The 25,411-nt window shown below is 43.7% G+C and overlaps 1 protein-coding gene across 2 annotated transcripts in view; it reads left to right on the top strand.

The window, feature by feature from the left end:
- Positions 1–3,911: 3,911 nt before the first annotated feature.
- Positions 3,912–25,411, top strand: part of FGF14 (fibroblast growth factor 14) — a 380,196-nt gene continuing 358,696 nt past the window's right edge. The window contains exon 1 of one of the 2 annotated variants that reach the window (XM_066545157.1): positions 3,912–4,553. In XM_066545157.1, coding sequence (XP_066401254.1) covers positions 4,346–4,553 — 208 coding nt within the window. In that variant the 5' untranslated portion in view covers positions 3,912–4,345. The remainder of the gene's footprint in view (positions 4,554–25,411) is intronic. The other variant, XM_066545155.1, reaches the window with a different exon arrangement.

Here is a 25,411-nt window from a genome sequence, read left to right as displayed (position 1 = left end):
TCCGGATTTCTGACCATTTCATGTATTTCTAGATCCACATCACATTTATATCCCATCCACCACCCAGTTAATGTCTCATAAAATCTTGCTATTCTCTATGGAAACAGTAGGATTCCTTCCACAACTGGTCCTGCTGAACATCTAGGGACCTTAAGCCTCTACTGAGCAGGCAGCTCCAGGCGTTTTCTCCCATTCACTTTGCTCATTCTTTCCCACACAAGCAATGCTGTCATGAGCAGTAGGAGAGAGTCAGGAAATTGAGCACAGCACTCATGCTTATGAAAGTAACCACTTACTTTAGTAAACAGAAATAATCCCAGGCCCTCTGTGTATGTTCACCTTTACCCAGGCTACTCAAGCAGGCATGACCTCTACAGGGCACCAGTGCATCACCAGTTTTTCTGCCACAAGAACTCCCTGCAGCCCTTTCAACACTGTGGAACAACAGGAAAGTCCTGATATTTGGTAACTCCATATATAACTTTGGTATATATGGAACAATGGATTTGGCCAACATTTGCTTGTAAGAATATGGTCTATTCCCCATTTTCTCTCTTCATTTCTCAGATAAGAAATGTCACCCTTCTAGTCCTGCAGAAATTGGTACTATGCTGGAACTGGTGGATCAGCCTGTCCAAATTTGTTCAAATTCATACTCTTCATTTGCTCAGGGCAAGTGCACCTGTATGCTGAATCAAGGGAGACTGACAACCTCCCCTTATTCCCTTTTCCACTAGGAACATGGTGACACTTCCAAAAAGGCTCAGTACCTTTATCTCTCTTGCTTTTGGTACTTGGGGACTTCTTTCTGATGTTTTCTCTGTGGAACAGTCAAAAAACTCTATTATGAAATATGATGGTTTCATTGTCCCTTTCTCCTCCAGACACTGCCCCTGGCATAGAAGAGGAAGAGATGAAGGTGTTCAGAGCTAGCTGTCTCCAAGGATATCAAGAGTCTACAGGTATAAACATTTAGTTTGGGGTACAGCTTGTGGGCAAGATGCCTAAACTGAACTCTGTGTGTGTCTGTATATGAACTGAGTAACTAAGCCCCTGTGCAATCAATAAGGATTTAGAAGCTCAAAAAAACAGCTTACCCACAGGTAGCAATCACTGCCCTTTTGAGATTCTCTAGGATGCACTGTGTGGTCTCCACTTGCAGCTCCATAAGGGCCTTTGTCTCCCACAGATCCAGAATCAGATCTCTCATGCCTGAATTTGCAAAATGTCCTAGGACATTTCAGGTGGCTCTAGATATCTAAGTTCTTTTGGTTTGTGGTTTTTGTTTTGTTTTGTTTTTTTTTGGTTTTGGTTTTTTTTTTTGTTTTGTTTTGTTTTTGTGGTTTTTTGTTTTGGCTTTTGTTTTTCCACATTAGGTCACCTCTTTTTTCAAAAGGCTAATCTTTCCTTGACTTTGACTTTGCATAAAGAGGAATCTTGAATAAATTTGTGCTCTTGCTCAGGTATTTCTCTGCATGCCTGCCCTTTTCAAGGGCATTAAGTTATCAGAGAGGCAAGGTGTGTATTTGTTGTCTCAATTAAGATAGGAAATTTCTGCTTCTGTTATAATTCTCATAAACCTTAAATCATATTACCACCATCAGAACCAGGCCCCTTGGGTTCCATAGCCACGGTTCCTGACAACTGAACACAATGGGATGCTACAGAGAAGTTTTACTCTCATTTAGAAAGTAGGCAGTTACATGCTAGCCTGAGGGACGTATATACCAATTGCTTGGGTGGGAAGCTGGTAAATAGCTTTTTGTTTTCTACAGATCACAGGCTGCACCAGCTACATATTGTTGGCTCCTGTGGTCAAGAGGAGATAGACACAGGCCTCAGATATTTTGGGAATACTCTAGATCAGTTTTATGTTTGTTGAGAGTTGTGACATATGAGCTACCATGAATAGCACAAGGGCTGCTGTGAACTCCCAGCCAGCTGGCTGCAAGGTGGCCGAGCCAGCTTGTCTTCCCAGCAGCCTGTGGAGCATCCACACACCAGGCAGGACAGTGTGTTAGCTCAACAGGCAGGACAGCCAAGGCGACAGAACTAGAGACCAAGCCACTTCTTTGCCAAAAGCACTGTCACCTCTGTGACCTTTGCCTTACATTTAATCTATTGAGTTTTGCTTCTTTTTATTTCTACAAACTTGGGTGCTCAGAGTTGGGAACTCTCCAAAGTTCTGCAAACTCCATGGGCTACTTCTCACAATACAGCAACTCATTCCTATGTGTGATTCTTCATCTTTCTAAAATAGGGTAATGATACTTATATATAATGTAGATGAGGATCTAGTAACCAAGCATCTCATCTATATGTATAAATCCAGAATCTTATTGAAATTAAAACTATCAAAAAAGTTTTCTTTCCTGGTGGGTTTTTTTGGTATGCTGACCAAATGTTTACTGCATTTCTCAGCGTCAATAAGCAACAGATCCTGGCGAGGCAGAAAAAGCACACACACAAACTTCTGCACTTTTCATATTTTAGTCTTACACTTCCTTGAGCAATGAAAACTTCCATGGGTTCAGGAAAAACACCAACATCTGACCATGTCTAAAGGAATGTGAATATTATTACAGATTCCATACATGAAAACAGTGTCCTGGAGCTTCCAGTTTGTACTCTGATACTGGAAAAAGTGAATGGCCAAAGAGCAAACGTTTCTTCAAAGAGCTAAAGATGATCATGAAAATATAGATTACTTTGGCAATGAAGGAGAGAGAGAGATGGAGGAGAGGGAGAGGGAGAGGGAGAGGGAGAGGGAGAGGGAGAGGGAGAGGGAGAGGGAGAGGGAGAGGGAGAGGGAGAGGGAGAGGGAGAGGGAGGTGTTCACTGTCCTGTGTTCTCCCACCTGCTTCCTCCTTCCACCCTCTTCTCAGCAGCTTCTTATTTTACTACTACCTCATAGTATTTTCCCTCATTCGTTCATGCTCTCTGTCCTATCTCCCAACACCTTCCAGTACCCAAAGAGTCGACAGAGCTTCTAAAGGGGAGACGGAGAACATGGGCATCAACTTCCAGCTCTTACAGTGCCTCTACTGCTATGCGTGGGTGCAATCGCTCTGGGCTGGCTGGTCCAGCCCTCTGGCAGAGGCCAGGGAGGGCTGGTGACAGGGCAGCGCTGCCTGGGTGGGCCTATGGAGAGCACTGACTGGCGCTGCTCAGGAGCCGGTCCGGCTGCCCACGGCCGTGTTGTCAACCCGGCTGTGCAGCAGGTGCTTTGTGTTAGCACTGCCTCTCTGGGCATTTGTGGTACTCGGGAACCCCACTCCCGGCCCAGGACTCCACTGCTCATGGCATCATCGGCGTTTTTCACAACACCATCATAGATACGGTGTTTTCCTCTGCTGGGGCAACCCCCAGATCTCACCAGGACACTCTCTAGGTCTGGTGCCAGCAGGTTGCAGAAAGAAACACCCCTCTCGGGCTGATTTATTCAGCTCGCGACTGCCTTGGTCATTCCTGACCGTTGAGACCACGGCGTGGCCGAGACGGGCAAGAGCCACACTCGGGGGAGGGACGGATTTCAGGGCCCGGGGCACTCCGGGCGAGGGGCGCAGGGGTGCGCGCTCGGCGGCGGGCCCGGGGCAGCCCACCCGTGCTGCCCGCGGGCGGTGCCGGGCCGGGCCGGGCCGCACGTGGCTACGTGACGGCGATCGGGGCCGGCGGGGCTCGGCGGCTCCTCCTCCCCCGGCGCCCGCCGGCGACTGGGCGCCGAGGCTGCGGCGGGCGGGCGGCGCGGGGCGGGGGTGCTGCCTCCTGCGCGGCGGAGCGGGCGCAGCGGCAGCCGGGGCCGGAGGCGAGCGGCCCGCGCGGGCGAGGGCGGGCGGCGTCGCGGGGCGGCGGCGGGGGCTGCGGGGCATCGGCGGGGGCTGCGGGCGGGGTCCGCGCCCGCGGCCGGCAGCGGTCTCTGCGCCTCAGCCGGGCTTCGCCGGGTGCTGGCGGTGCGCTCTCCCGCCGCGGGGCTGCACAATGGCAGTCGTTCAGTAGGATGGATCCTGCCGTGGCTTTTGTTCTGCAGATCCACCCATCCTCCTAGCAGTCAAGTACCAGGCTATGGTTTTCTCTCTGGGGATCTTTCTTCCGCGTTTTGCCGGTGTCTCCGATGAGGTTTTGGCCTCGGCTGGGATTTCACTACCTTACTTTTCGTTTGGCTTCACGCTGAAAAAAGGGATTCCTTCTATTTGCTCTCCACGCTTTTGGTTATAATTCACTGTTGGTCTAGGGGGAACAACCGTTCAGCCTGGCTGAAAAAAAAGCATCCGTTGAAAAGTCTCAAAGAAATATACCACGTGAGGAAAAAAAACTGGGAGAAGATCGGAATATAATCGCTTTTTCTATGATAAAACTGGTGCCCCTCTTCAGGAGAACTGATCTCAATTTATTATTATGCAACCACAAGGATCTCTTCTTTCTCAGGGTGTATAAGCTGCTGGATTGCTTTTCGCCCAAATCAATGTGGTTTCTTTGGAACATTTTCAGCAAAGGATCGCATATGCTGCAGTGTCTTTGTGGCAAGAGTCTTAAGAAAAACAAGAACCCAACTGGTAAGCAATCCATTGCAATGCGTTGTTTTTCTTTAATGCTACCCTGTCTGTTGCTCGCCGAGGTAGATCTGCAATCCTGCTGAGGGGAGAAGGGGGGATATATCGAGGCCAGCACGGACATGCATGTGCATACGTGTATGAATAAGCAAGGAGCGGTTTGTATTAGCTTCAGCCCCTGTCACCACCGAAAAGGGGTAAAAAAATAAAATCAAAGGCGACCCTCGCCCAGCCGGCATCTCCTAGTTCCTATGTGCTATTTCCAAGGAGGAAACTTTTACATCAGTACCCTTCTTGTGGGGAAGGCGGTGGAGCCCCCCACTCCCGACCGCGGGAGGCCCCCCAGTCAGTTTTGGGAAGAGGAGACTGGCTCTCCTGTGCTGGTGTTAGCCGGCCCTGCCTGCGGTGGGTGAGTGTGCCGGGGCTCGCGTCCTGCACAGCACTTTCTGAATAGCTTGCAGTATGTCACCCCACACGCACACACACCCACCCACCGCCTCGCTCGGCTTTCTAAAGTCAAGCCAGACACCCCCCTCCCGCGGCCTGGGGGCTCCCCGTTATCACTCACCCTCGGCACTCAAGGCCAGGAGGGTGGAGGGTGGTGAGGAAAGGGGATGGACACTTTCTTGGGGCTTGTGCCCAGACGGCAACTCAGCCAGCTATGCCGAGTGGCAGCAGCAGCACCGCCGGGTTGGCTGTGCCGCTCCTCCGCCTCTCGCTGCCGGGATGACCCCTCTGTGCCACGCACCGGTGTCTCTGCGTCCGTCTCTATGTCTGCCTGGCAGCCGGGATCATGCGCTTCGGTTCAGCCCGGCTCCGAGGGGGAAACTTGCAGTACATTACATAAGAAATGCAAATGCAGGTGCTCTGGGCCGCCTGGTCCCTGGGGGTCACGCTGCTGCTGTTGCATCCCTCTTGCTCGGGGCGTCCGTGCGGCCAAGCCCGCGGCTTGGCGAGCAAGGTGGGCGTGAAGGGATGCTCGGCGGGCGGGAGAGCCGGGAGCTTTTCTGGGGAAACACCGGCCCTTCCGCCGGCCTCTGGTCCCCCACGCCGCCTTGCTCGCTCACCCCGGCCGGCAGGTTGTCTGCAAGCACTTGCGTGCCTGGGGAGGCGAGAGCCGCCGGAGCCCGGGCTGCGAGGGGAGGGATGCCGTGTGTGCGCGCTGGTGTGTGTGTGTGCTGGCTGCCCTGCAGTGGCAGCTCCCGAGCAGGAGGCTCCTGACGCTGGCACTGCAGTGTAGTAGATCATAGGCTCTCGTTGCCTGACACCCCAACATCAACAAGCAGCAGCCCTGGCAGCCCGCACCCCTCTCCTTCAAGGCAGCCGGGCTGCCGGCTGCTGCTTTGCTCAGCCCAGGTCCGGTGCAGACTCGAGGTGGGCACCTCGGCGGATTTACCCTTCCCCGCCCCCGGCGTCCGTTTGCCAGCTCGTCTCGCCCCTTTCCCCCCCGCCGCTGCCGCAGCAGTGAAAAGCAGCCACTTAGCATTCCAAAGAGGCTGAAATGCCCCGCCGGAGGCTGCGCTCAGCCTCCCGCAAAGTGCCCTTCGCTTCACTCGTCCCTTAGCACTGCAGCCAGCCGGGGGCCACTTCCTAGCCGTGCGCCCCCCCGGGCGGGATGTGCCAGACAGGGTCAGGACGGCCGACCAACCTCTCGCAGCCCCTGGGGATGCCCCTCTCCGCCGGCCCGGGCCACGCACGCAGGGGCCGTGACCGCAGAGGGGACAGGGCAGAGCGGCGGCGTGGCCCTGCCTGCCCTGCCCGCTGCCGTCGTTCCCAGCCCCGGGGGGGCCGGCTCCAGCGCCGTGGTGCTCTGGGCAAGAGGCGATGCTCCTGAGGAAGGGATTTGGAGGAGGGCGGCAGGGGCAGGACGAGGGCTGGTGGTTTCTAGGCCTTTCAGTTTGCATACCGGGGGGTGAAGCGTGTGCCCCTCCACACACACACACACACACTCTGGTCCACCCCTAAAGATTGGTGCTCCTTCTTTGCGGAGGGCAGTCTGTCAGGATATCGGCCCCTGAAGCCGAGTTGTGTCCCTCGGAGTGCCAGACAACCGCGGCACAGCTTTCCACCTCCCCGGGGACTTTGCCGCACTTCCCTGCTCCCTCTGCATGGGACGACGAGTGGATTTGGCTGGCAGGAGCGGCACTCCCCCCGCCGCCACCCTGCCTGCCGAGGGCTGCGCTGGCCCGAGGAGGGCTGAGCCCCTCTTCTGAAGGAGTGGGGGGAGCTCGTCTAAGCGAGCGAGGTGGGCGGGGGGGAGCGGGCAGGGGGCGCGGAGTGGGGCCCTGAAGGGTGCTACGGCTCCGGCCAGGTCCGCGGGGTCGCTGCCCGCCCGCACAGTGCGCTGCTCTGCTCCGCTCCCACTTGGAGCCGCCGGGACGCCGAGCCCGGCCGAGCCGCACGCCCCGTGCTGGCACTCCGTTCCGGGAGCGCCGAACTGCGGCTCTCTGTCTGAGGAGGCTAATAATCCGCTTGGCCGGATTAGCTGGTAGCTCGGTCACAGGCGCTGTTGCTCTGACGGCAGATCATCTCCACTCAGGCTGGGGTCGAGCGCGGGGAGCGGTGCCGCGATGCCCGTCCTGGCCTGGTGCCCCCGGGCCGTGGGGCTCCCCCTCTGCGGCAGCTCCCCGACCCCATCCCCGCTGCGGCACGGGGCCCCGCTACCGCCCCCCGCCCCCTTTGCCGCCAAACTTTTCGGGACCCGCTGGGTTTTTCAGTCTCAAAAGTCATCAAATGAGCGAGCATCTGCCGCTGATCCAACCGTGCAGAAAATCCGGCAGGTTAGGCAACTAACGCTGGCTGTAATTGCAGTTTATTTAGCTATTTTCGGCCTGCTGCACTTTTTTTTTTGTCCCTTCCTAGAGCTGGTCTATTTCCAGAGATGGGACTGAGTGGCTCCTTTCCAAATGTTCTCTGCTTTGCGTTTTCCCCCCACCGCTGGCTGCAGGCCCCCCTCCATGTGCGGACCCCCTCCCGGGCTCCCCTGCCGTCCCCGGGGGCCTCGCCCCACCGGCACCGGTAACCGGCACCGTTCAGAGCTCCGGAGACGGGGACAAGTGCGGCAGGGAGGGATGGCGAGTCCGACGGGCTGTGTGTAAGTCTCTGGCAGCGTTGCATCAGGAGGCTTTGGTTTTATGGTTGGCTGAAACCCCTTGGTTTCAGATTTCATATCCTCGATAGAGGAGCTGCGTTTGATTGCTGCAATTATTTACCTCTTTACCTTTCTTCGTGAGGAGAAAAACTTTGGGAATCAATAGGTGTGGCTTTGTTTTCAGCTACTGAATATTTTTGGATGTTCCTCAGTGTAATGGTGCTACAATCAGTGAAGCCCCTCATATCTGCAGTGTTCTGTCTCGTGAAAATGTTTGCCATGTGTCAGGTTCCCTGGGCCTCACTTGCTTTTGCAATTATTTCTGTCTAACTCTGCCCTTCCCGCTTGTCATACACACAGAGGGGACTTTAAAAAGTGCAAAACCAAAGGGACTTTTTCTCACAAATAGTTAAAAACTGCTCCAAACCATAAGTTCTGAACCAGGGCTTGTTATAATAAGATACTGTCCTCCTGGCTTTCCCACCACCATCCCCAGCCTTCAAACTGGGTATCTTCTGCTAGGGAATGGCAAAGTCATGGGGAGAATATGGGGCCTGAGGAGAAGTGGGAAAGGAGATTATCTCTGGTTGCTTTTTGAAGCAAGTCCAGCAAGTGAATAGATTTTTTTTGCCAAATGCCAGCTGTTTGGGTGCCCACGGGAGGTGTGTTGGCTGGAATACTAGATGCCCCCATGGCGGGAATTGCTATCACATTTCACTCCTGGTGGCAACCCAGCAGACAGAGGATGGATCAGGTTTCCTCCCATTCACTCCCAAGGAGAAGCATCTCTCCAGCACAGTCAGGGATGTTGACAGGGGAGTAAATGGCAATCGGCATTACTATAAATATATTACTGATGGAGGATTTGATTTAGGAAATTAGTATCAATCTCACATCAATTTCAAATACAAAACCTGTTTTAAAAGCAGTAAGTCTGAAACCCAGGCTGCAGCTGAACTGGAATCTCTGCATAGTCCCATGTTAATTTCCTACTTCATGAAATAGCTTGTCTGGTATTTCCTGGTTGCTAATGATTTTGAAAAAGTTTCTAAGCACAGCCGTGTGAGGATCTGTTTGAAATGGAAGCTTGTGTCCTGCCCATAAATTATACAGTAGGTGTGTGTCTTTATCTGAATTCTGAAAAAATTTGGCCTCCCCACTGCTTTCCGTACTCATAGAAAGAAAACCTCCCACCAAAAGACAAAAACAGTAAGAGCTGTGGAATCAGGTCCTTGAAGTTTCTGTCATGTAGTCCGAAAAGCAGCTCTGACTGCTTAAATACTGTACTTCCTGTAGTGGGAATTGAGGCATGGTCTGTTTCTCTTGCTCAAATGTAAAACTGCCTATTTACATGTATTTCACCTATTGAAGTTTTGTCCTCTCTGGAATACATTTCCTGAATTTGTATAAATTTAATTATTCTTGATCAAATTAAATTGCATACTCTACTTATTAAGGGGTGAAATTTATGCCTGCTCATGCATCTCCCTACTGTAATAAAATGTTTGCACCTAGTTCAATGTCTGCTAATGACAGGTCATTTATAAATGAATTCAAATATAAAAAGGATGACTTAGGCTTAAGGAAAATACAAAAAATGTATTTACAGATATCATTGGTTTAAATATTTATGTGTATGCTTTTTTCATTTGAGCTTGATGTTTATTGTACTTAACCTTCTAGGATTATATTAAGTATATTAATTTTAAGCTAAAATTCCTATTGATTCCAAATCTAAAAAATGAGTGATTTAGACATTCTGAATTTGTCCCTTTGTAAAGATTTTCTGTCCAGTAAATGACTGTAAAAATATAATCTGAAGATGAGAGAGTTGCTTGAAATTGGAAACCAGTTTTTCAAGAGGACTTCATAAATCTAAAAAAATGGGAATTGGGCCCTTACACTGACTCTGAAGGTGAATTTTGTAGCTGGTGGGGTCGCTACTGAGGTTTCCATAGGAACAGTCAACATTTAGGATAAAATCCTCTGAGTCTAGGTTGCAAATGGATAAATGAAGTGGTTGTGTGCAAATTCAACAGAATATTTACAGATGTTTGCCAAACGTGCCTCTAAAGACTGAGTCCTGCTAGAGCATGTTCCACTCAGTCAAGGAAGATCATGTTGCTTGGGGAGCAGTGATTTGTTTCTACACCAAGTTCTGGTTTAGAGGGCTTTTGTGATTTTGGACCCACTGTTACTTACCTTTGCCTTCCCTTCCTGCTTGTTAGAAGTTGCAGGCAATTTCTGAACATTGCACAGGCATGCTGTTGGCCCTCTTGTTTGTTTTTCACATTTCAGTGAATGATAGCTTTTCAAAGATAAATTACTAGTTTACTGAACAACTCACTGAGTAAGAAAACATCGAGTGATCATAAAACTTTACAATGTCTGTTGTGAAAAAAAAATTGCTGAGATGTAGCAGGTGTCTTGATGTACAATTAATGTGTCCAAGAGCTACTTGCCACTGTACAGAAAGAGTTTATATGTGTATACAGTAGGATAACAGTTTACTTGGGAATAAACTTTGTCAGACTGCACCCAAGTTTAGTTCAGGAAGGGCCCCCTTCTTGCACAGAGTGTGCTTCTATTGTCACAGCAAAGTAAGCCAGGAAGAAAATATTTTCTTTGGAGACCATATAATAAAGTGCTTAAAAGAGTATATTCATCTTCAGACAGGCTATTAAAAAAATATTGTGTTCTTGATGTAAATCCTTACAGTAGATCCACCCAGAAGTACTGAAAATAATAACTGCAAAAGGAACTGATGGTGCTTGGCACCATGATGGACTGAACACACAGCAAGCAAAATGTAAGCCATGTATTCTTTTTAATATACTCTGCAGTAAAGAAAAATAGCATGTGAATAATTTACAAAGCTGTTATCCAAAACAGGAGCACACTGACTCCAGAAAAGAACTTTTTGAGGCGAAAACTTCAAAAATCATTAAGTGAAAGGCATTTGATGGATACATGGAATGCAGGTTTGGTGTATTTGTAGCAAATGCTGTTAAAAGCATTCATGTTTAATATTACAAGGAGAGTAAACAGTTGCTGATGAAACTGCATCAAGAAGTCAGAATAACAATATCTGTAGTAATATTCAATGCACAAACCAGATTAATAACACCTTCTGCGGTAAAATTAAATGACTAGTTTAGGTACTATACTGGGGTGAACATAATAAACATTTTAGTATCTTTTGAGTTAATATTAAATGGTGGTGTGGGTCAAATAACAATAGGTAGCACATAGTTGCTGGCAGAAATTGATAGTCTAATTTTAATATCTGTATTTTGTCTTTTCACTCTGATACCCGCTTATTTGACTTTTAACTGGAAACAGCATGTGGAATTGCACTGAACGAGTTTAGCCCTTGCATACAGTAGGCACTGTCTTGGAAATTACTTGGCTTAATCTTTTTGTGGCACTAAAATGAACCTGGTCCTATCAGACAGTAGACTCAAGCCAAGGTTAAATATTTTAATTCCTTTGGAATTTTTGGCTTTTGCTCGAGGACAGTGATACAAATAAACTGTAATCCTCTATGAAAACATTGTTCTAAGGAGATACCCAAAAGGCCTGTATTTTACTGAGCTGAGAGAGGAATATACTTCACTTTTCACTGAAATTCATTGTGTCATCCATGTTTTTTTGTGTATGGCTTTGTCATGTAGAAAGATAAGAACATAGTGAGGATACAGAATGAGCAGGATTTGTGCCTTAGCTGTTGATCCTATCCTGTCTCCATCTCTGGGCATTAGTGGTGTAAGAAAAAATTTAAGACATGGGCAAATCTTTGGATTTGATCCTTCCCCTCATCTATCAGCTGTGACAGTTTTCAGCTGTCACTGGACTGTGAAGTTGGAGCTTGTTTTCAGGTCACTGTGTGTAGTGGCTTCTGAAAGAGCTACACAACCTCAGTTATCAAACAGCATTTCTATTTTGGGCATCAAAAAACTTTGCATAGCAGTGAGCTCTACATAACCACGTGCTGTGTGAAAAGGATGTGGAGGGGTTTGCACTTTCTGTGGGTTACTCCTTGGTTCTTCTGTTGAAAAACAGAGGCTAACATTGCTATTCCTGCCCCCTGTCTGTGATTAGTGATTATGGAGAGCTTTTCAGGTGAAAAGCACTTCTTTCATGGTGCCTTTTCCTTCCTTGAACCGTCCTGAAATCCTGGACATTTCTGTCATCTTAGGTCCTATGCAGTATAACTTGCCTTTGCTGTGGGCATAGGATATCTTTGGCTTAGGAGGACAAAAATAAGGTAGCAGCCCACACATCCCTTTGCATGTGCTGCTTTTGTCCAGCTAAAAGAAGTTAATTTCTATGGATTTTCTAGGCCTATGGGATAAGGAACTATGTCCTGAAAAGGGCATGTTTTTTCTCCTTTCTCTTGAGGAAACAAGTGGAATATTACTCTCTTGAAGAAGCTTTTAAGGAATTAAGCTCTAGTGTGACTGAAAACTAGAATTTCATACTGTTGTTGAATGGTTTGAACAGGAGAGACAGGTTGTGTATAAAAGTAGACTTCTGTTTACATATAAATCTCTTGCTTCTCACCAATGCTAGCAAAGGAAATAGGCAGGAATTTGATTGCCCTTTAATGAAGTTTGAGAAGAAAATGCTAATTTAAAGAAGGCAACTTTGCCAGATTTGTTACTCCTTCAGTAAATGTAGTTCTAAGCATGTCCCTCTACAATCAAACAGAATGTCCAGATTAAACAGTTCCCAGTTCATGCTTCTCATTAAAGAAGTGTACTATAGAGCACTACAATTGCTCAGTAGTTTCTGCACATATCAGAGGTACATTTATTGACATTGAATGAGATGAAGAGGAGCTACCAGTGCAAAACATAGTGGAAAATACATTAAAAAAAAAAAGATGTGGGAAAAGATGTGGAAAAATTATAGCTCAGGGAAATGCTTAAAAAAAAGTCAGTTAAATCATTAATACAGTAGTATCTTATAGAGTAACCTATCAGGAATATCTTAACGAGGATTAAATTAATAATAGTCCCTATTAATTTGTAGTACTTATGACACAAAGAGCCACTTTACAGTTCTGATTTTCTTGGAACTGGAAATTTCAAGTCAAACCCAGAGAGCTAATAGTTTCTGAGAAACTGGACCTAAATGTGATGTAGGCAGATTATCTCACTAGGAGACCAACCAAAGATCTCAAATGTTAGCTACCTTTAGGATGTCTAAAACCCAGGTGCAATTTTGTGGCTTGTACTCTTTCAATAAAATCCATATTTTAAAGTAGCACTAACAGGTGGATTAAAATTTGTAAAGCTTTGCACCCCTGAGAGAGTTCTTCCTAGTCACTTGTTTTAAATCCTTTTTTATTTTTTTGTGTTTGTCCCCATGTGAAGGAGACTTTCTGCTTCAAAAAATCTGGTTACACAGAGTTTCATAGCCAACATTTGCTAGTCTCCCGGCTTTACTCAGACATTTATTACCTCTATGAATATGACCTTGATCCATCCCAAACTCTGCCATCTCCATTATAGCCTCTCACATCTCTTTGAGTGTTTTCACCTTCTCCTTGTGCAAGCATATCACCTTTTTACTTTGGATAAGGTCTTTCAGGAAAAGTAGCCCTTAATTGTATTTCTTTCAGATATTTTTAAGTCCTCTCCACCACTTCGAATAATTAGCTAGTGACCATGAGCAGAAGAACTGCACAGGCTTATTTTATTAATGGTATAATAGGTATTTAGGATGGATGAAGGGTAGGCTGATGGACTAGCCTTTTTTTTTTGTTGGGCATGAGCTGTATACATTGTTGGTTTCCCACTTGCTGCTAATTTACAGTAGCAGAAGTAAAGAAATGCAGAGGCTGTAAAGTAACTGTGATTGATTAGGAAAAGACAGTAAAATCAGCAAGAGGATTTAGAAGACCTAATAACAAATGTTATCCTTTTCATTTGTTTTGAGGACCATTTGAGGATATTACTTGCTTGAGGATAAAATGGTTTGTGTGAGATTCTGCTGTTGAAGCAGGACTCCTCAGCATCCAGGGAAATTTTCTGGATATTATTGCTGAGCATTTCCTGTTTGTGTTGGTAGGGAGCTGTTTCCAAATCCTGGCTTTTTCTGTTCACTTAGGTGCTTTGTATCTCTTTGAAGCTTGTGGCCATGGCACAAGCAGAAGAGATCCCAGAGAACTGCAAAACCTGTGTGGATGCAAAGCATGCCCTGTGTGTCCATACCCTCAGCAGGGCACAGACAGAGTAAACCTGTGGTTTGGATCTTGCTCACTTTTGATTCACCTTGTTCACCTTTGAGCTCACTTTTGATGGCCTAGTTTAGAGGCATTATTGTGTGAGAGGATTGTAACATGCCTCTTCAGTGCTACATGTTCCAGGGTTTCTGCTGACCAGGGACATTAGTAGCAGAGCCAGTGGCTGTGTGTCACTAAAACCCTGTGTCCTGAACTGTTGAGCTCTGGCTATATGCACAGAGTTTTGAAACATGGCATAGATGAGTTCTCTTACCTTTGAAACTTGTAGCATGGTTTCTTCCATGGAACAGGGTATGTGAAAGCAGTATGGGATTATTTTACAGCAAACAAGTCATTGTGTAGTGTATGTATGGAAGAACCACATTTTTTAAGGTGATTTTACTTTGTTTTCAAACTGGACTTTAAACTCAGATAATGTTTGTGGAAGAGTGAAAATACAGGATAAAAAACCTCTTGTAGTTTCCTAGGTAATACATATCTGGGTAAAAGAAATAAGTTTACTTATGGTAGGAGAAATTTGAACCAAAGAAGTGGGAATAGAGGAAGTGTGTGATTTTCTGTTCTAGTGTCTTTCCTCATTTTGATTGGTCTTTGCAATTTATATGAAATGATGTATCTGAAGCATTACTGGCATGAAGTGGAGATGAATCCAATGATCTGTGTGCCACAGTAAGACATTCTCTCGTGACTGAAAGTTTTCTGTGAAAGCATGTCTTTGAAGACATTGGCTTTCTTAGCACTTCAACATCATGGATGTTGATTTTGACGACTCCCATACACCATTGATGAAAACACTCTCTAAGGATTTTCCTCGTGATGGTTACATAAATATGGTTCTTTCATAAAAAAAAAGTCTTTAAGCAAAATGAGAAAAAAAAAATTGAACATAAGTATATAAAGGTGAGTATCATGGTAGTTTTAACTGTAGGGTTACTAAGTTTCTCTTAGATGCTGGATGAGAATGATTTATTCCAGTTGTGCCAGCTACCATTGAATGAAAGGGGAGGCTGAAGTTTTGGACCTTATAACTAAAGCAGAAATAGGCTGTACCTTGTGCAGTCTGCGTTAAAATATTTTAAAAAGGAATCAGGAGTAATAGCAAAACAAGGGTTTGTTATGTTTTCTGGAGCTCCTTTTCCTTGGATTTCAGTGGCTGTCTAGAGTAACTATGGTCTCGGTTTGCTGCCAAAAAGAACACCTGCTAATAGATTTAAGACAGAAGATGAGGAGAAGATAAATACTAAACCCTTGTAGTCATATATGTAGGTTAAGAATTTGGGGGTGGAACTTGCTGAAGTTAGAACAAAAGTAAGCCAGAATGTGATGTTAGTACATTAGATGAGTTTTTATCAGGGGCTATGTGGATGATACATGAATAGTGTGGGATGCTCTCTCTCCCACTTATTCTCAGAGGGAGATGAAAAACCAGAATGACAAAAGAAATGATAAAGTAAATAATAAAGAGATTAAAGGAGTCTGTAGTCATTTAGATAGGTTAGTGAACAGAGTCCTACAGGCAAGCATAATTTAGAAATTGTTGAAGCTATTTATCAATTGAAGAGCAAATAGATCTGAAATTTAAGGACATTTTCATGGAAAGCATCTATTTCTAGAAGTCTTTCTTTCCAAGGACATAGAGAGAGTTTTATATTTGAGAGTCTAGCTTTTCTCAATTTATTCCATTTATAGCTATCTTGCTAAAGGTGAAATATCCTTGTAAACATTGCTTTGCTATTATAAATGAAGGTGCTCCCATGCTCCCCTGAGTCTACCAGCTGTCACTGCCCAGCTCTGGAAAAGTGGCCTCCAGGGTGACCTTAGGCCATGTGTCCAGGGCCTCCTGCCTTCCTGGATGTCCTGAGAGCCTCCTGTCTGGCAGCCCTCCATGCTTTGGACCTGCATGGGCGTGTGGAGTCCTGCGTGTGCTGCAGCTGCCGGGGCTGACACCTGCTGGCTCCCCTGCAGGAGAGATGATGGCACAGGAGTCAGCTCCTGAGGGTGGCCCTCAAGCTAAACTGAAACAGCCTGTGTAGTTGCCACAGCAACTGCAGGGGAGAGGAAATGTATTATCCCCCTCCAAACTGTTCTACAGGACAGCTTTTAAAATACAGAATATGTACTTCCATGGATCTTAAGCTGTGTAAATCTTTGTGCAAGACACCATGTCCTGGGTGGTACAAACCATAGAAGAAGGCACTATAGGTTCAGTATTAATTTTTATTTTTCTTCCAATAGTTTATTAAGTTCACAGTGAAACAGGTCAAGAATGTTGGGTGCCATTCAGTCCTTGAAGATGACCACAAATCTGCATCAAAAAGCTTACACTGGAGATCTTCAAGTAACTTCAAAGGGAAAACCAGTCTTCTTCTCATCAACAGATGGCAAATCAGAATTGTGAGTAAGAACTGTCCACCTTCAGTTTGGCATTGATACCATTCTCCCACCTTAAACTCCTCCTAGTTGTTCAGGAACATAAGACTGAATTTATATTGCTTAATTAAAAAGGGCCAGGGATTGATCCAAGTCCAAATGGCTCTGGCTGGCTCATGTCCACAGTTACCACCCTCCCTGGCAGATTAGCTTGGAGAGAGCTCGCTGAGGTGGTGCCTGGGTCTTGAGGAAGAGTGTGGATGACTAGGGCTCTAGCACTTCTTTAATTTAACAATCTGAACACAGCCAAAGAGGATCAGAAAAAGCCTTTCACTCCCAGTAAGGAAAGTTAAAGCAAGCTCTGCTTGTAGAGGTTTACTTGTGCTCCCAGCTGCAGAGAGGAACTGTACCTGGACTAATAACAGCGTAACACCATCCTGGACCAGCTAAGGGGTTATTAAAGCTTCTATAAAGTGGATGAATCCCAGCTTCATCCTTTGAGAAAGGAGCAGCTAGAAAGGGGCTTCCTATGGGCCTTGGTTAACCTTGTGCAAAGCTGGTGGAGGAAGGAGAGCAGAGTATACCTGCTTGAGAGCAAGTCTGGCAGCTGAGCGGCAGAGACCTGAGTCTGCAGGGAATGAATCATAGCGAGTTTCTGAGGAGGATGAACCAGGCAGGAAGGAAAGCTCAATCTTGCTGGGGAAAGGAACATATCTCCTCTTTTTTCTCTCTTTCACAACAGGAAGATGGAGTTGCAGGGTAAGGAAGAGCTGAAGGATAGGAAATTTCCTCTGTCTCTGGATAAAATCTTTTTTCTTGTGCTTCACTGTCTTGTACTTTCTTTCCTTCTCCCTGACCTTATTTGGGATCATCCCTTCATTTGTGTGAGCATGTGCAACAAAACTTGTTAGCACTTTCAGTCATCCCAGTAACCTGTTGTTTTACTGCACACCCACTTTCTATTTTCTGAGCTACATGGGCATCAACCTGCATTGTTGCTGCACATACTTCTTGATCTTCCTTTAAGGATATGTATTTCTCCCTACATGGCCACCAGTTGCTCTCTTCACTTATATAGTTGTGAGGAGATGAGTAAAGAAATAGTTTTTTTCTGATTATTGATGCTTTAAATATGTTGGCAGACTAAATCTGGTCACAGTCTGTGAATTTCAAGGGTCTGGCTTACAGTCTGACAGTATGGTCCAGAATACTTGTGTGTTTTTCTTAAAGTAATGAAAATTAGACAGCCTAAAGCAGTTTGCATATGGTTTTTGGTTGGGTGTTTTGTTTTTCATTAAATAGTTTTATGGAAAATCAGTTTGTGCCACTTGGAGTCCTTTGATTATCTGTGAGGATGCACAGGGTATATTTACTCTTGCATTTAATGCCAAATGTGAGAAGATTGAATGCAAGCAGTAAATTCTTCTTTTCTCATCCATCCCTTGAAGACCCCTTAAGGTGACTGTTCCTTTACAAGTTGAATATCTGAAAAAACCCAAGTATCACTGCTTAATTTGGGGCTAAGAAGGGTGTTGCATTTAGCAGAGATTTTTATGTTTTCATTGCTCACAATAAAAATAGTTATGAAGAGCTCTTATGATGGGACACAATTATGTTTTGCATTAAAATAAGGCACAGTGGGGGGCTGTATTCAGCCTGTTAGCTTGTTAAAGGAAAAAGGAAAAAGCTGGAATTTCTGAAGCTGTTCTAAATACCCTGAATTTGGAAGTCAAGTCAAATCTTCTAAGCCAGTGAAGTCTTCTTAGCAATAGAGAAATGAAAGCCTTTCCTTTCAGTATAAATACTTCTCAGTGTATTAGGTATCTTGGAAACTGTTTCTTCTGTTAGTAGAACATTAATGTAGCATGTCTAGGAATTTTTGTATGGCTTGGCAATTAAGACAACTTGGGCCAAACTAACTGTATTGAGGTTCTTTTCAAGAGTGAAAGTACCTTATTTTCAGTCCTACTTCTAGGCTGGAGAAATGAAGTTTTTTGGTGTCTCTGCATTTATAGTGCTTTTCCCTTTTGTCATGCTAATTGAAAGCACCATCCTTTAATCCTTTAATTCTTCTAGGAAGTTTCTTGCTATTTGCTTTACATGGCAGTGCTCCACTGTCATATTCAAGTCATCAAAGACCTCCAAAGATGTGTTTTACAAGAGGATAAAGGATAAAGTCTCTCCATGGCCAGAACATGGGACCATTCTTGTGGTGGTAAATAATCTTTGTTCTCACAAAAGAAAAGAAGTTTTTTGGCCTTGGCATGCTGCTTTGGGTTTTTTAAAATCTAGCTAGATTTAAATAATCAAATCCTTTCTTGCTAATCCACCACTCCATGGCTTTTCTAAGGGAAGGTCCCTGTTTATGTGGAAGACAAAAAATTTCTTGTACAGATTAAATAGTTCTGCCCTTAATCTACTATTACTTGAATAATTCTTACAACATCAGCTTTGGTATACTTCATCTTCTTGTAATTTTATCTTACAGTGACTAATTTGCAGAACAAGCATACCTCCCCCTGTTTGCCCTCAAGGGCATTAACTAATCTAGTTAAACTAATCTAGGTCTAGAGAAAACAAATAGAACAAGCAGAAAGTGAACAGCAAGACTGAACAACAATTCATGTTCCATGTGAACATGGTTCTCTTGGGTTTTCCTGTAGAGAGAATGGAGCTTTTTCTCAGAATCCCTAAGTTCTTGGTTTTGTCATTGCTCAGTTAGGTACAGGCAACGGTGAAAACCAGAACAAACTGGAGGTTAAGATTTCAAAAGTCCCAATGTGTCTTCAATGAAGGACCTCGAAGCAAATTTATTAAATGAAAGGCTGACTTGGCAGGAAGTTCTAATCCTTTTGAAAAATACTTCTAAAAAAAGTAATATCAGAGTATGAAAGTTCAAACTGCCTACATTGCAGTATACAAATTAGTAAGCGAGTCACCTGGTAGTCTCCTTGTCCCTGGTACATAGCACTAATGTTTTCTCTCTCAGGGGTATGTACAGTGCCCTAAGTCCCTGCTAGAGTGCTACCATTTAAAAAAAGTTTTGTTTGTTTGTTTGTTTTGGTTTTGTTTATTTGGGTTTTGCTTGTTTGGTTTTTTTTTTAATTGGTGGGTTTTTTTTTTTAATTTTTAATCCAGCACAGAAAGATCTGGCTAGTATAGTATAGAAATATGTGACATTGGTAGGTCTTAGCAGTACTTTTTGAAGAATAGTTCTACAAATATTCATTCTTTTTAGGTTAGATATAGTGGTGAGTATACAGAGCTTCTGAAAGAGCACTGGTGGATGTAGGCCAGTATGTAAAATGTTGCCTAGTAGACTGCAATAATCATTATTAAGAAATAAAGCTCCATCACTGAAACAAAATATAGCAATTCTTGCTTTAAGTTCATAGATATTTACCTAGGAGGGCAAAAAAGCCAAAAAACTCTAATACCTAAACGTGGTACCCTCTGCAAGTCTGTGCTAAGCCTTTTGAACTGAGAATACAATCAAACAGGCAGCTGGGGTAGTGAAACCGTTTTCTGGAGTGTTTATAGGAACCAATTATATGCAATTTGTTTAAATTAGTGGTGAGCAGTTCTACATTAACAATTGTCTTAGTGCTAGTAAGTAGGAGTGTCTGGAATGTGGCACTTTGCATACTCAACTCGTACCTGCACTTTCAACACATCCAGTGCTTTCATAGCAAGAGGATGGAGCTGAATCTTTTCAGCTCAGATATTTTTACAAGCTCTTATATTTTTCTGTTTTGTTCTGGGCAAATTGTTACCACTCTTTCTACAAGATAATTAATTAGCTGTTGCTCCTATATTTCCTGTAATAACCCTATTAAAAGGCACCATTTCTGTCAGAATATCCCACGGCTAATGACTGGGCAGATTGTTCTTGCCCCTAGATGCAGTTACCTAATTAGAGATTATCCTGTTACACAGCACTTTAAGCTGTATTTCCTTTTCTTAGCCCACAGAGAACATAGAATCACTGAACAGTTGGGGTTGGAAGGGACCTCTGGAGATCATCTAACTCCCCTGCTAAAACAGGGTCTTTTAGAGTGGATTGCCCAGGATCATGCCCAGTCACGTTTTGAATACCTCCAGAGATGGAGACATGAGCATGGGAAAATTATTTTTGTCAGTGCCATGACCTCTACTGCAGTCCATCTACTTATTCTCCTCCTTCTGCTTTCGTCTCTCTCCCCATCCTCCTTTCAAACAAATTTATTAGAGAAAGAGTGAAAAATCCTGCTTTACAGCACTGACTGGGGAGATTTTTCCACCTGGGGATGGGATTTGTAGCAAAGTTTCCTCACCACTCTCTCTGCTTCTTTGAGTACAGCACAAGGCTGCTGTCAGTTCACATCCTTTGCTGTAGTGCAGAGCCTCAGCTGCACTGTGTGTTTCCCTGTATTTTAAACTGTAACAGATTTAAAGAAGCCTGAGAGCTTGGACACTTCTGCTGTGCTCCATAAGAGAGTTCATGGTCTTGCTCCTGTTTTCCTTTAGTGCCAAGAGGAAGTAATCAGTGACAGCTTTCAGCACCTTAGTGGCAGTGACCATCTTTTGAGCACGGTGTGTGGCCCCATCACCTGATGAGTTTCAGCATGGAGATGTTTCCTAACAGGAGAAGCCTTTTCCTTAGGAGCCAGGAGGTTTTGAACTTTGAGTTTATGGTACTCTGGGGGAAATACTGCCATTCTGAGAGCAAGATCCACTCAGAGCAAATAATGGTGTATTTGAATAACAGATGGGGAAGGAAAAGGCTACTGAAGTTTCTCTAGAGAGAGCACAAGATCTGCTCACTGTGCCATCCAGCCTGTGTGCAGAGGGATCTGTGTGAATGGAGTAGAGGGAGGAAAGAACAAAGCCAGTAAATCCACTGGTAGATAGATATTCAGCAAAGGAGCTTTACATTTTGTGGCTGAGAATCAAAATTTTGGGGTCTTATTACTGGAAGTTCTCTTCTTCAAAATGTGATAAAAAGATTTGGTTTCCTTTGGCTATGAAGAGCCCTTCTTCTCTTCTGTATACTATACTGAAAGTATTCACTGTATATTCCTCTTCCTTCCTGCTCTTCCCTGCTCATGGGTACCATGAGACTGTTAATACTTAATAAAGGACTTTTTTTTTTTTTAGTTCTTTTTTTGGTAGTTTTCATCATGCATTTCAGTTGTGTCCACTCAACTTTGCTTCACTTTTGGCAATACTGTAATGAAAGTTTAAGATAATGTCTAAACAGAAGCCAATTAGTCATATTTATGATGGATGCACAAAGAGCTCTTAGAGAACAATTTTTGTTCCCTGATATTTCATAGTTTGGCATGTACAAAAAAGCACAAAGGATTTTTCAGTGGATGCTGGTTCAATTAGATTTTGGGCTTTTTGCAGGCGATTTTTAGTTCAACGATTCTAGTGATAATCTGATAAATCAATAGGTTAATACATAACACAAATTCTCATTCTGCTGTTAACAGATCTCAAAATGTTCTTGAAGGTATGGTGTAATGCTAATGGTGGGATAAAGCTCATGACCTAGTTGTTGTATCATGGGATATCAGCCGTGTTACAAAAATTTCCATTTGTTTGGGACCTTTCAGCCTCAGACCAAAGGTCTTTTAAATAAGTGTGAGCATTCTCCCTGACATGGATGAGTCTTGGGGAGAAAATTTCCCTATGATTATTTAATGAATAGGATCTATTTAGTTAGCAAGAATATGAAACGGAAGATGTCACTTGCCTATTTTGTTTTTATGTTTGTATTACCATTCTGTTTCTTAACCAACCTTTCTCAGCTGTCTAGTTTTATCAATGCCTTTCATTATGTTCAGAGGTTTAATGATGAGCTCGGTCATTAAAAAATCATAGCAGGCTCAAGGCCTGTCTGTATCTCAAACTTAAGCTAATGAAGATGCTAACTACAAATTCACTGGTTTTGAGATTAATTGTTCCTGCAAATAATCCAGTTATTTGATTTATCCTTGAGAACCTAAGAAATTATTGTATCTGAGCGAATTCTATTCTATTCTATTCTATTCTATTCTATTCTATTCTATTCTATTCTATTCTATTTTATTTCATTTATTAATATTTTAACCTATGATTTTTTTATTTACATAAATGGGAAAAGTCATCAGTAGGAGATAAGGAAAGTATTTCATCTTAGCAAAGTCTTTTAAAAGCTAGAAATTACTCACTATTTACTCTAGCTAACCTTGATCCTATGTAAATTTCTATGTTATTTTTCATCAGTCTTTGTAAATGTTCCAGAGGTAACAGGAAGGTAATGCTTCATTTGTCTTATCAGTGGCTGGTTCTCTCTTGTAAACTAAGTAGGTCACAGTACCTATAGGAGTGGAGGGACTAGAGTTGTGGTCATATATCTCTTCACTTTTAGAACCAAAACTGCAAACCTATCTTGCTTGGAATACTTTTTCAGGGATAAAAATGATTTAGAAAAATGTCATCATACAATTAAAATAGAGTTTTAGATGGTCACTGTTCTTCATCCCAGCACCCCCCAGTACTTACTGCTTTCTGTCCAAATTCAGGTTCTCCCAAATGCAGTGACAAAGGGTAAGATTTTATTATTGAGTCCTCTGCTTTGGCAGAGTGTTGCCATGGTCATGAAAAAAAAAGCACAAAAATTACATGCTGACTGTGCCAGATACATCTGAAGAAAATCCCTGTACAATAATGTGCACTCATTCAAGTTGTGCTATTCATATGGTAAGGCTGAGATTATACTTTATTTCTGCACTTGGCATGCCAAGGACAAAGTAGTGCTTAGCTCATTCTCTACCTCATCTTCCTGCAGAGTGGCTGGCACAAACTTATTTCTTCTATTCTGGGCATAGAGAGTTGTCCAGGAGGTTGATTCTTGACAAGGTGGGAAAAGCCATGTCTCTGCTGTTTCTGCAGCAGCCAGAAGGCTAGAGGCAGAGCCATGGGCTGCAGGATGCAGAATAATACTGCGTTTCTTCCAGTTAGAACAAATCCATCTCTGGTGTTGCATGGAGTGCTGCAATTCTGCCGATTAAAAAAGCACCTAATACACAGATTCCTAATGCCATGTGGGATACAACTGCAAAGCCAGTACTCTTACAATTTTTTTGTAATATTTTTCAAAGTGTTATTAGACACTTTCTGCTCCTCATTCATTTGTCCCTGTGCTGTAATGGTGAGTTCTATTTAAATGGCCATTAAAGTTTCCTGTTTCTCTCATTTCCTCTGCTCAGTTGACAGTGTCCACCACTGTGAAAGGTTGCAGAAGTTAAAATAACAAGCTACAGGATATTGTTTAAAATATTTGACAAATAGTGACTTCTAATGGCCCCTCCTTGTGGGTTTAAGCAGGTAAATGAATGGTGAGGGATTTTAGTGTCTTTCAGAATTTGGGCTGTAGTTCACATGTTGCTAACATACAATATTTACACAAGTGAAAGCATTATTACCTGTTGGACTGCACTCTGAGCATCTGTTCAAAGATGGATGTGGTTGATATCCAAATGACTTGAACACAGCATGTGCAATGTGGGTAGAAGTACTGGCCTGTATTTTCAGCTGTTTATGTTGAGTGAGGGCAACTTTGGAAATCAACAAAGTGGGGGAACAAAGAACCACCTCCTGCCTGTTGCAGAGTTGGGATCGCTCCTTTTCCTAGTATTTCTGGTATTTTTTTTTTTTTCAGATCAGTTCCTTGACCATGGTTATGACACAAAGCTAATGCATGGGCATATGATGTAAATAAACATCTTCACTGCAGACATGTGTTCCTTGTCTGGATGGCTGAGATGGCAGTGGGAGAACAAAGAAAAGAAGTCATGCCCCAGTTCCTTTGGCTGCAGCCTTCCCTCTTTGAGCACGTGAAAGAAAATTGCCCAGGAGTCATAAGCATGTCTCTATCTGATGTGGGCACAATGTTGACAATTCTCCTATATTTAAGCTGCTGGATCTGCAGCAAGATATCAACAGCCTCAGGAGAAAAATTAGCCACACCCTCACCGTAGAGAGTGTCTCGGCTGATGAAAAGTGAAAGGGTTTCTTTCACATCAGTAATGCTGTGGAGATTTTCTTCTGTCACAACAGCACTTACTTCCTAGAAGGACTGCCACATAATATAATATCTGAAACAAGTGCATTGCCTATTTTTTCTGTATGAATAGAAGTAATCAAAAGAGCTGGGGAATATTTTCCAACTGTAGTGATTTTAAGAGGAAAAGGGTAGAAGTTTTTGGCAGGTTTCTTTGATCATTCCAAGCATTTTGATATTTTTGAGAGGAGAGAAAGTGTAAAGGTAATTAGTGCTATGGAAACTATAAGATGTGTAGTAGTTTTCCTTCCCCCCCCCCCCCCTTTTAAAATTAGGTCAATTTAAATGCATTCATTAAGTGGTGTGCTGAAGGCTCTGAGAGAACAGGGCATGCACCAGGAGCTTTGTATTCCTTTGGTTACTATGTAGTATATAGAAAATTCAGTTTAGAACATGCAGGTTTTTTTCAGTTGCACTATAGAAAATACAGCCAATAAAAATAAATTGCTTTAATTTGTTGTATCCATCCCTGGATCATAAATTATTATGCAGGTGCTATTTATTACCTCCAAAATTTCTGTGGGCTAAAGTAGTCTTACTAACCTCTATCTGTTTAGAAATAAGAAAAGGACTTTAAAAGCATAATGATTTAACATTTTTGTATAATACTCTTTCTAAGAACACAAACTTATTTTTCAGTGGCTTAACCTTAAAACCATTCTTTGCTCACTAGCTTTAATACTCTGGCATTCAGATATCTGAAAAAAATGTAAATATCTCCCAGGGATATGAGGCAAGTTAAACCTAGTGTGTGTAAGCATAATGCTTGTTTTCAGCTTGTTTTTGTTGCTGCTTGATGATATTTGTCAATACATTATTAAAACAAACAAATAAATTAAAATTCATTAAAAGGAGCTACAAAATCAAGCATTCAAATGTTAGGTCTCATTGACTTTAGAAAGCTGTAATGCTTCAACTACCTCAGCAGGATTAAATCCTGTAGTTTAGAAGGGTGTTGTACCAGGGAGGAGTAAGTGGCCTGGATGTAAAGCAACCTTGGGTGTGTAGAGCGGTTAACTTTCTTCTTAACTGATCTCCATTATATGAATTTTGTTCTAGTA

The sequence above is a fragment of the Molothrus aeneus genome, chromosome 2, assembly GCF_037042795.1.
Source record: "Molothrus aeneus isolate 106 chromosome 2, BPBGC_Maene_1.0, whole genome shotgun sequence".
NCBI classification, from domain to species: domain Eukaryota; kingdom Metazoa; phylum Chordata; class Aves; order Passeriformes; family Icteridae; genus Molothrus; species Molothrus aeneus.
This window is presented reverse-complemented; position numbering and strand designations above follow the sequence as displayed.